Here is a 12,347-nt window from a genome sequence, read left to right as displayed (position 1 = left end):
GTAGCTATTAATCTTCAGAGAAAAAGTTGATGTGCTTGACTCACAGTTTGTATTGAGATTTTATGTATTTACACATTAACTCCTTAAGTTGCAGCATATATATTACTCAAACTCACAAATCCTATATTACCACTTTTGCTGCTGTCTGCTTTCTTACTAACTGGTACAGACTAATGTTGATCTTGTATAGTATTTTAATCTAAGATGCTGTATAACATCATATGTAACAAGGAGGTGTAGTATTGATTAGACTCTCAGCTGACATAGATTCACAAAAGGTTTATTGAATGCATGGAAATTCTTATCAAAAAAAATTTTAGGTTTCCATTAGCTAGCCCTGTCATTGAAGGTTTAGCAATATGTGTTGTTATAATAATGATTAATACTCATTCTTTCTTTTCTAGGATTCTGCCTTAAGAGATGTTGAGGGAAGCAGTAACCAAAGAGCAGACCAAATATATTCATTCATTTGAGATTTTCTCTCTCTTAGTTAGTATCTGGTTTTGCTTTATTGGTTCAGATTACATAAACATGTATATCAGTAAGTTGATAAAGCAAAATTTCATCTTGTGATAATTTACACTATTCCATCGTTATATTACCTTATGTATCTACAAGTTAATAAAGTAATGTATCTTATGTGTGCATTGATTCTAATCCCTCTTCTTGACTCATACTATATGAATGAGGTTAAATATAAGGAAAGGAGTGAATGTCAAGGATGTGATCAGGGAATACACAATTAACAGGAGTGTCTTTGTCAGGGAGTCTATGGAAGTGTTCCTGGACTGTTATAGGTTATGCATAAACATCACTGCTGTGCAGTAAGAAAAAGTATATAAAGTATGTTACCTTATTTCCAACCTCAATTCCACAGTTCAGCAAAGGGGCAAGAATGCCCAACTTATAAAGGCAAAGCAAAAATGGGTATGTTTGAAGGAATAGTGGTTCCAACAATGTTGTATGGTTGCGAGGCGTGGGCTATGGATAGAGTTGTGCGCAGGAGGGTGGATGTGCTGGAAATGAGATGTTTGAGGACAATGTGTGGTGTGAGGTGGTTTGATCGAGTAAGTAACGTAAGGGTAAGAGAGATGTGTGGAAATAAAAAGAGCGTGGTTGAGAGAGCAGAAGAGGGTGTTTTGAAATGGTTTGGGCACATGGAGAGAATGAGTGAGGAAAGATTGACCAAGAGGATATATGTGTCGGAGGTGGAGGGAACGAGAAGTGGGAGACCAAATTGGAGGTGGAAAGATGGAGTGAAAAAGATTTTGTGTGATCGGGGCCTGAACATGCAGGAGGGCAAGGAATAGAGTGAATTGGATCGATGTGGTATACCGGGGTTGACGTGCTGTCAGTGGATTGAATCAGGGCATGTGAAGCGTCTGGGGTAAACCATGGAAAGCTGTGTAGGTATGTATATTTGCGTGTGTGGACGTGTATGTATATACATGTGTATGGGGGTGGGTTGGGCCATTTCTTTCGTATGTTTCCTTGCGCTACCTCGCAAACGCGGGAGACAGCGACAAAAAAAAAAAAAAAATATTCTTTATATTTTTTGTTTCCTACTTGTTTCCCATATTGTTTAATGAGGTAGCTTCAGAAACAGTTGAACGAGTCTTAGAGGAAAAGTCCTTTTTGGTTCCTTTTTTCCCCCTTTGGAAAGTAATAGTGCAGGAGTGGGGAATATCCTGCCAACCCACTCTTGCCCTCTTAGTTGCCTTCTGTGACATGGAATTTATGTGTTGCATTATCTGACAAACTATTTGGGGTCACACTCACCTGTCCCCCGTAAAACCAATTATGATCATCACAGAAGTCTTCATTCTTCATTTTAGCCCTAGACAGACATAAATCTAATATCCATCATCTCATTGCCATGATTGATCAACCACTCTAATTCAGCAAAATTCCATCTATACTGAGCATAACTTATGATGCAACCCAACCAGACATCAGCACAAAGGTCTCAAACCAAATGTCCATTGAACACTTACCGACACCAGATTTGGACAAGAAAAATAATCCCATAGTATCCTCCACAAACAATTTACATGCTTTAATTTAAACTATGCCTCATCTGCCCATTATTAAGCAAATATATGAGTGATGCAAGCCACAAGAGCCCTCGGGGCAATCTTTGGCTGTAGTAACGGCAAGCATCCCACATCTATACAACAAATCAAAGTATTCTGCCAGTGCAATCCCTCTTCAATATACTTAGCACTCAATTCTCAGAAATACTCAAAATAAATAGTTTTGCATATACGTGATGTATTTCAAAGTAAAATGGAATAAAGTACATAAAAACAAAATATCTAACCTTCCAATATTCAAGAGATGTGACTCGTTTTTTGTTAGTTTTCTGTTAAAATATTTGATATAATACACTCACGGAAATGTAATATTTTTTGCTGAAATGACGTACGTATTACAGTGGGATAAAGCCATCCACTTTTGCGTTTTGATCCAAAGGTGTTACCATAATCGCTTTTCGAATGATTTTCAGCTAATGAAAACTTGTATTATAATAATATTATATCCAAATTGACTTGAATAAATACCTGAATGAAAATATTCAATATTTCTGCTGAAACTATGTGCGTTTCAGTGTAAAGTGCCATGTTAATAAATGGTAAACAATTTAACTTTGGCACTCTTTATTTCATGCTCGGCAAATGTCTGTTTATAGGATCTACGCAGCTTTTTTGTGTGTTTGGATTTTCTGAAATGAGTTTTACATGCCATAGAACATGGTGTTTTATTACCTTAATATGTTGTTCCATTACCCTCAAAAACTTTGGTCGACCTATACACGGGGTAGACTTACAGGCGAGTGTGTATATATATATATGTGTGTGTGTGTGTGTGTGTATGTATGGGTGTTACTGGACTCCACCTGATTGAGGTTACCCTGCAAAAGAAAAATAATAAAAGTTATTGTTGCTGTAAGCATAAGGTGTTCTCAGGGTAAAGTCATCGTACATCTAGTCTCTGAGACTAACGTTCCCAACGGTTTGAACAACAACAACCCGCCTCAGTGTGCCTTGGGCTACGTTGGGAATACATGGTCATTATTCATTCTCCGTGACAGCCACTTTTCAGGAATTTCGCCTCTGGGAGCTGCATTTCTTCCACCTATGCTTTAAGATGGCTGAATCTTGCCTCTCTAATCATATTAGCTGTTGCATTTATTTGTCATATAAGTATCTTAGAGTTGTATTTTATGTCTGTAAGAAACGGAAAGCGAGAATTATCGCCTCTAAGCAAGAAAATGTCGGTACATGTGAGACATCTAAACGCACTGGGTGCTCAGAATTCACGATCAGACCTCAGTCAGGATATGAAGACCCCCATGGACCTAGAATACTTTAGGAACCTCGACAGTTCCATGTCCAGACGTATGTAGGTGGTAATGAAGCCCAAAGGAGAGATGACAAAGCAAAAAAATGTAGGTATGATGTCGCTTTTGAAAATGTATGGGGAAGCAGATAATGTATTTTGTGGACTCTACAATGTATTCTTACATACAATTATTGTTTTGAGGCGTGAATAGTGACCAGTTCTGGGAGAGAGGTTTTGATAGAGCCTACAACTGCGCAAGACATCGAGGTCATTAATGTTATCAGGAGTGTGCATGATTGCCGGGCAGATGGGCTTGAGTACACCTCAAACTTAAGACCAACAGAAGCGCGTTGCTTCAACCTTGTGTATTTCTGGCTGCACTCTGTTTCATCACACTTCGTGTGCCCCTATTCTTAAAAGATTCTTCTTTAGTTGCTTGCTATGACTTCTGGTTGTTTGTCTTTGCAGTTTAGAAGTGATCACTGGCCATTTTGTCAATCTGATATAAGAATGTGAAGGTTCTGATAGCCTCCCTAATTATTTCTCTTCCTTGGTGATTAGTACCATAGCTATTAACTTTGATTAATAACCTGTTTGTACTGCATTACGGGGAATCAGGGCATCTTTTAACATATTAGTGGGTCAGTTTCCCCCAAAGGCTCTTAATTCTTCCACGATATTCAAGAGCAAAAAGCCATTTTTCCCTCGAGGAGGACCCCTTGAGTCCGGTTTTGGGTTTAATAATGTGCATTATAATATTCCGAGCGAGTTTCTGTCACCATGATGCCACGATTTATCGTCACGCACATAAATGGGCCCTTTTGAAACTACCTTGGTGATAAAAATTCCTTAAACGATACAGTGCGTGCGGTGACCTCGACATGAAGGCCGATGTGATTACATTTCATGCTGTCAAGACTTTTAAATCTTTTTTAACTTCCGGCATTCACTATCCCATTACTTGGACCATTCCAATTGATGTCTAACTTTAGTGGTGTTGGTTTTCTGGTTAGATAGTTAAGTGATTATTGTTAATACAAGGAAAAATAATGTTATGGTCCTGATGATTCTATCGAATGTAAATGCGCTCTTGTATCTTATCGTAACCGAAAAAAAAATATGAACAGATGATTGGTTCTTATTGCTCATACCAAAATATTTGGATCATCTAGTTATCCAGAGTCCTTGATTGCTCATATTTGAAGACTATTTGCAGCGCTGAGTGTGTAATTTGACATCTATTTCTGTCTTATAACATTACGCAAGAAACAGCTGATTCATAGTTAACGACTAATGAATTTTTCTATGAGTTTTCTCAACAAAACGGCATATTCTGTACATCGAAAACAGAAGAGTGTTCATTAATTATTAAAAAAAAATATTATGATACCTTTAAACTCGATAATCTGGCACAGATAAATGTAGGTTATCGAGGACGTTGGAAACGCGCCCTGCGTACCCAGACAATTGACGATCGCGGGGAAAGTGTACGCGAGAGTGGCCATGGCTTTCGTTAGGTTCAGACCTGCACTCCTTGCGGGTGAGAATTTTAACTTATTCATTACTATTTAGTGTCCTGCATGTTCGTGTTGTTTTTTGTAATCCAGAAGAGCCTGTGATGCCAGTTCAGTCCGTAGATATTCCTGTGATGTGGTTTATTGTGAGATTTATTACCAAAAAGTGCGAATTCTATGGAGTAAACAATGTTTTGCATTATCCCATAATGCCAGCCTCTCTTATGTATCATGACTCTAGTGTTATGTTGAGTCACTGCATGTGTCCAGGATTCAGGTTAACGTTCGTAATCAAAGACGACCAATCTAATGTAGTTTTGTTGGCCTTTTATATATATATATATATATATATATATATATATATATATATATATATATATATATATATGATTAAGTAAGGTTACCTACTTGGTAGTTATTTACTTTCTTACTGCGTTATCCCCATATCTTCCTTGGAAAACCCATACGGTAAGTAGTCACTTAATTTTTGCTCGTAATTAATGAAAATCTCCTATTTTTCTCGGTTATATTTTGTAGATATGGGTCAGTTCTAGTTTTGTTGAATTTAAGTTCATATGTTTTGGATATTCATTTTTTAAACTGTGATTTGTTTTATTGAGTGAAGTTTGGTTTATTAAATACATTTTTGCGTCATCTGATTAATCATCTTGGCAATATACAGGTTTACCTCCGCGTTGCTATTACTAGTGAGTGTTTAATGATTTTGTTGAGTGTAATATTTAGAGAATACAGTAACCGTAATAGAGTATCATTATAAAGTAACAGTTATGAGCTGGATTTTGAGCATTATCCAGTATTTCTTGAATTATATTGAATAAGGCTATAGTATACCAGGGGAAATGTTGGGTTAACTGAATTATATGGTGGTAACACACTCGAAAAAAATCAGTGAACCTATGAAAACCTCACCTGACCTCCTTAATAGTCAAGATTTTTCTTGCTTTTGTATATTATAGTTCATATATACCAGTTACATCCATGATTGAACACTGCCAAAGTGGAGCCATAGGTTAACAGACAACACAGCGAGTAATCATGCGATCCCAGTGGCAGATGAATTAAGAGCTGCTGTATTTTTCATATCATATTGGCTACTAGGTGAGGTTTTTATATTCCCTGTTGACATTACTTACTTTTAGATTACTTACCTCACATATTTCTTCACGTGTGTAACCCTTATCATCTACCTTAATATTGCTGTGTGAAATATAATGCTCCAAATCATGGTATGCAATTACTGTTATATCATCTGAATATATTCACTAGCATTACAGAACAAAATCATTCTATATTCAAGGCTAATAGTGATGCAGAAGTAAACTGATAAATTACCTTTAAATTTCTCAAATAGTATTACATGGCAGAGGATTTGGTGCTTGAAAAAGAGAAATTTACTGAGAGAATGACTCCCATATCATTGTGTACATTGACCACCCTGCTTCCCTTTTGTATAATTAAGCCAACTCCACAAAGCTTAGGGGCTGTGAAAATCATTGAAAGTATGTAGTTAACCCTTGAAATGAGCATGCACATGAATTAACACTCATTCATTGCACAAAAAGATTGATATATTTTCCTTTATATTGGTGTGGGAAGGTACTGAATTGACAAGGAAGGTCCTGGCTGGGGGCATGGATGCTCCACATTTATATAAGTGTATAATGATTATGAGTTTCTTCTTGGTGTGATTTCATTCTACACACAACCAAATATATTACACTGTTTTCTTTTCATCCATGATTTTACACATCCAGCTTTTATGAGTTACATATTTTTTACATAATATACATATCACTATCTGCATCCTGGTTGTGGATAGGGAGCTGTGGTTCGATGCATTACACATAACAGCTTGTTTATGGATGTGAGCAGATGTGGCCTTTATTTGTCTGTTTTCTGCTGCTTCCTCACTGATGCAGGGGGCAGCAATCAGGTGTGGGTGAAAAAGAAAAGGATGTATATGTTGACTTTTTTCTTTTCCATCATGCATTTGTGCTGTTTCCTGTGGGGCGAGGCCACATTGGGAATGCATGAAGCTGAGCAAGTATGAATATGTTCATGAGTATATATATATATGTATGTGTATTTATATGTAAATGTATGTATGTATGTATGTATATTTATGTATATGTATGAGTGTGTGTGTATTTGTACATTTATGTGAGTGGCTGGGTCTTTTATCATCTGTTATCTGGTGCTACCTCGCTAATGTGGGAAATGGCCTTCAGGTATGAATAAAAGTACATATTTCTGTATTTACACATTATTTTCATATTTTCCTATAAATAGCATATGACATTAAGTGCTTGAAATAAATGAAAAGAATTACCTGATGATTTCTCAAAATATATTTTTTTTTTTTTTTTTTTTTTTCAGTGTAGAATTGCTTCCAAAAGTTGCCTTGTAAATTTGGCTTCCTACTGTGATGACTCATTTACATTCTCTCTGTTGGTTACTGGGGTATTGTGATACATGATGTTTTTTTCCAGGAGTGTTTTTGGGTTCCTGATGATTTCTTTGGATAAAAGATGGAATCACATATCAGCTGGAAACTTAAAGACATTTCTCACGTTTCCATATCCTACCTTAAGCATGTGACTCACTTCCATGTGTAAGCACTGCTTTCCAAAATACCTCCCATTCCTCACCCACTCCTGAAGTAAGAGAGGTTTGTTAGTAAGATTATGATTAGACATATTGGGAGAGTGAAGTAGTCAGTTAGAATGTTAGGTAGGATCTTCTGAAAACACTGTGCTAGAGTTGCCCTCTGCTATTGGCCTTTTAAGGTTGAGGCTCTAAAGGCTAAATAGCAGCACTGGATTTAACTAGTTATGGAGACACTATTGCGATGGCCACCCCTTTAAAGAGTTTCTGAAGGAAATGAGTGTCTGAGATGTAGAAAGATAGATGAATATAGAATGCACAGACATATACATATATACACTTGTACATATTTATACTTGCTTGTCTTTATCCATTCCTGGCACTACCCCTCCCGACAGGAAACAGCATTGCTACCCCTTGCTTCAGCAAGGAAGTGCCAGGAAAACAGACAAAAAAAGGCCACATTTGTTCACACTCAGTCTCTATAGCTGTCATGTGTAATGCACCAAAACCACAGGCTTACAGACCTTTCCATGGTTTACCCCAGACGTTTCACATGCCCTGGTTCAGTCCATTGACAGCACGTCGACCCTGGTATACCATATCGTTCCAATTAACTATTCCTTGCACGCCTCTCACCCTCCTGTATGTTCAGGCCATGATCACTCAAAATCTTTTTCACTCCATCCTTCCACCTCCAGTTTGGTCTCCTGCTTCTCCTTGTTCCCTCCACCTCTGACACATGTGTCCTCTTTGTCAACCTTTCCTCACTCATTCTTTCCAAATGCCCATACCACTTCAACACATCCTCTTCTGCTTTCTCAACCACACTTTTTATTTCCACACTTCTTTCTTACCCTTTCATTACTTACTTGGTCAAACCACCTCACACCACATATTGTCCTCAAACATTTCATTTCCAACACATCCACCCTCCTCTGTACAACCCTATCTATAGCCCATGGCTCGCAGCTACATAGAATTGTTGGAACTACCATTCCTTCAAACATACCCATTTTTGCTCTCCGAGATAGCATTCTTTCCTTCCACACATTCTTCATTGCTTCCAGAACCTTTTCCCCCTCCTACATCCTGTGACTCGCTTCTGCTTCCATAGTTCCATTCGCTGCTAAGTCCTCTCCCAGATATCTAAAACACTTCACTTCCTCGAATTTTTCTTCATTCAAACTTACATCCCAATTAACATGTCCCTCAACCGTACTGAACCTAATAACCTTGCTCTTATTCACATTATACCCTCAGCCTTCTCCTTTCACACACTTTTCCAAACTCAGTACAAGCCTCTGCAGTTTCTCACTCAAATCAGTCTCCAGAGCTGTATCATTAGCGAACAACACCTGACACTTCCCAGTCTCTCTCATCCCCAACAGCCTGCATACTTGCCCCTCTCCAAAACTAGCATTTACCTCCATAAGCACCCCATCCATAAACAATTTAAACAACCATGGGGACATCACACACCCCTGGCACAAACCATCCTACACTGGGAACCAATCACTATGCTCTCTTCCTACCCGTACACATGCTTTACATCCTTGATGAAAGCTTTTCACTGCTTCTAGCAGCTTACCTCCCACATCGTATATTCTTAAGACCTTCCAAAAAGCATCTCTGTCAACCCTATCATATGCTTTCTCCAGATCCATAAGTGCTACATACAAATCCATGTTTTTTCAAGTATTTCCTACACACATTCTTCAAAGGAAACACCTGATTCACACATCCTCTGCCACTTCTGAAACCACATTGCTCCTCCCCAATCTGACACTTTGTACTTACCTTCACCCTCTCAATCAGTACCCCACCAATACAATTTCCCAGGAATACTCAACAAACTTATGCCTCTAGTTTGAACACTTATCTTTATCCCCTTTTCATTTGTACAGTGGCACTATGCATGCATTCCACCAATCCTCAGGCACTTCATCCTGATCCATATATACAATGAATATCCTTACTAACCAATCAACAACACAGTCACCCCTTCTTAATAAATTCTACTGCAGTATCATCCAACCCTGCCCCCTTGCCGGATTTCATCTTTCACATAGCTTTCACTACCTCTTCTCTCTTAACCAATCCATTCTCCCTGACCCTCTCACTTCGCACACCACCCCAACCAAAACACCCTTCATCTGTCACTCAATCTTCAAACACATTCAACAAGCTTTCAAAATACTCATTCCATCTCCTCACTCCATCACTACCTGTTATTACTTCACCCTTTGCCCCCTTTACCGATGTTCCCATTTGTTCTCTTTTCTTACGCTTGTCATTTAAGTTCTTCCAAAAATCTTCTTATTCTCTCTAAGATTCAACGATACTCTCACCCCAACACTCATTTGCCCTCTTTTTCAACCCTTGCACCTTCCTCTTGACCTCCTGCTGCTTTCTTTTATACATCTCCCAGTCATTTGCTCTCCTTCCTTGTAAGTATCGTCCAAACACCTCTGTTTTCTCTTTCACTGACAACTTTACTCCTTCATCTAACCACTCACTACCCTTTCTGATCTGCCCACCACCCACCTTTCTCATACCACATGCATTTTTTGCACATGCCATCACTGCTTCCCTAAATACATCCCATTCCTCACCCACTCCCGTGGAGGAACTTCTCCCTCTAAAGGAGTCCATTATTTCCCTGCCTCTACTGGGAGTGCAGCCACATAGCTGCAGGAGTCCCATAAAAGGGATCTTGGTTTTGTATGATTAATTAGTTATACAGGCATATATGCACATCATATAATTGCATGTTCTGCTTGCAGGTCGGACACTACACCACATAGCAAAGATAAGACGCTGGTTTTCAAATGATGCAGTTCCACGTATCACAACCCACTACTCTGTTGTGCCAAGGGAAGGGGATCCACGTTGGACTGGTGGGTGGTGATTTTCTTTTTATATCATGTTCTGTGAAATTTTGTTTTATGTTAACGAAGCAGCTCCTTTGAACAGATAGGTGATAACTTATATTACTCTCATGAATGCTAATAGTAAAGCTAAATAATGTTATTAATGCTTACTGGTTTGTTGGTTCCCAAACAAGTCTTTACCCATTTTCACATGGCTGTCTTCATAATGATTCCCCGCCCCATCTAGTTACAAAGTAGCTATCACTGTTAGCATAAAATTGATGGAAGGGCTTCATGACATAACCTTTCAACACCTCTTGCAGACCACACTGTGAACAACTTTTCAACACCTCTTGCAAACCACACTGTGAACAACCTTTCAGCACCTCTTGCAGACCACACTGTAAACGTTACAACAATCTTATCGAGGCAAGAAGAAATATGCAAAGATATATCACAGTTAAAACTAATGCACTTAAAACAGAATGTCTGTATCCTCCCAGATATCCACTGTCACTCCTTTAACCCTCGACAAATGCAAATCCAGTGTTCACACTCCATTAACCGTGAACAGTCAGCTGCTTCCACTCAACAGAACTCAAACTATACAAGGTATCATGATTGACACATACCTAACACTTATTCCCCAGACCACAAACATCAACATAAAGGCCATAAACAAACTAAACACCCACAGAACACTTACTGGTACCAGTTTTGGACAACAAAAAGGATCCCATGGCATCCTCTTCAAGCAGTTCATCTGCTTCACCCAAAACTGCAATTCACCTGTCCAGTCATCCACCCAAAGTGTAGAATTCTAATATGCAAGAGCTTATTCGTGTAAAAGGCAGTCAGTGACAATTACTCTTCATTTGTTGCTTTTTCCTGCATTGGTCAATAGATTGCAAGCAGATATTGAAAAATAGTGTATAATGTTTATTGTATTGCCTTTGCATAATGAATTTCAGCCATTTTGTTCTAAAATTGTTATACATGGTCCCAGTTTTGTTTTTAACGGATTGAAGTCTTTGGCTCAGGCATGATTTATTGGATATGAAGGATCAGTGTCCTGTTGACAGGTCATTTTCTTTGGATTCTGATTGTCCTTTTCTGCTAACATTCTGGGATTGTATAATTGGAAAGTTATAAGTGCTGGTAGGTACATGATGCTTTTGGGTTATTTTTGTTATTTGGTTATGAAATACATTATATAATGTATCTATCTATATCTCTTATGCTATAACACAGTTTAAATTTTTTTCACCCTGTATGGTGTTTCCTCTTAAACACCATTACTTTACATTTACTCATATTTACTATTTGCCTATGCTTACATAGATCATAAAACACATTTCTAACCTTCTGCATTGGGTTCTTATAGATGTAGACATGGAACGTTATGCTGATGAAGCTGATGTTGTTATTGTGGGAGGTGGTCCTGCTGGTCTCTCTGCATCCATTCGACTCATGCAGTTGGCACAGGAACAAGAGAAGGAAATTCGAGTTATGGTAGTGGAGAAAGCAGCAGACATAGGTAAGTGAGCTGCTTGCATAACTAGATACAAATGTTGTGATCCCCTTTTCATGAAATGCTACTTCATCTTCAACAGAAACAGACGAAAGAATAGCCCAACCCACCCACATACACATGTATATACATAAACCTTCACACTTGTACATATACATACCTATACATTTCAATGTATATGTACATATATATACACAGACATATGCATGTATACACATGTACATATTCATACTTACTGCCTTCATCCATTCCCTCCACCACCCCGCCACACATGAGGTAGCGTTAGGAAATGGCGATTAAGTATAATAATAATAATTTTTTTTTACCTATACTAAGTTGCTATCACCCATATTAGCAAGGTAGCACAAGGAAACAGATGAAAATAGCCCAACCCACCCACATACACATGTATATACATAAACCTTCACACTTGTACATATACGTACCTATACATTTCAATGG

The 12,347-nt window shown here is 38.2% G+C and overlaps 2 protein-coding genes across 10 annotated transcripts in view; both read left to right on the top strand.

The window, feature by feature from the left end:
• The window catches only part of LOC139746480 (pyruvate kinase-like), a 56,163-nt gene extending 55,524 nt beyond the window's left edge, over positions 1–639 (top strand). For all 8 annotated transcript variants that reach the window (XR_011712163.1, XR_011712162.1, XR_011712161.1 and 5 more), the window contains one exon: positions 405–639. Coding sequence is in view for 4 of the 8 variants with exons in the window: in XM_071657750.1 (XP_071513851.1) it covers positions 405–417 (13 nt within the window). In the remaining 4 variants the exon portion in view is untranslated. The remainder of the gene's footprint in view (positions 1–404) is intronic.
• A 4,106-nt stretch (positions 640–4,745) lies between these two features.
• Positions 4,746–12,347, top strand: part of Etf-QO (electron transfer flavoprotein-ubiquinone oxidoreductase) — a 38,140-nt gene continuing 30,538 nt past the window's right edge. Inside the window, exons 1-3 of one of the 2 annotated variants that reach the window (XM_071657785.1) lie at positions 4,746–4,882; positions 10,268–10,381; positions 11,739–11,891. In XM_071657785.1, the coding sequence (XP_071513886.1) occupies positions 4,846–4,882; positions 10,268–10,381; positions 11,739–11,891 (304 nt within the window). In that variant the 5' untranslated portion in view covers positions 4,746–4,845. The remainder of the gene's footprint in view (positions 4,883–10,267; positions 10,382–11,738; positions 11,892–12,347) is intronic. The other variant, XM_071657784.1, reaches the window with a different exon arrangement.

Source organism: Panulirus ornatus, chromosome 65, assembly GCF_036320965.1.
Source record: "Panulirus ornatus isolate Po-2019 chromosome 65, ASM3632096v1, whole genome shotgun sequence".
Taxonomy (NCBI): Eukaryota; Metazoa; Arthropoda; class Malacostraca; order Decapoda; family Palinuridae; genus Panulirus; species Panulirus ornatus.
Note: the sequence above shows the minus strand (reverse complement) of the source record. Positions and strands in the feature narration are given on the sequence as shown.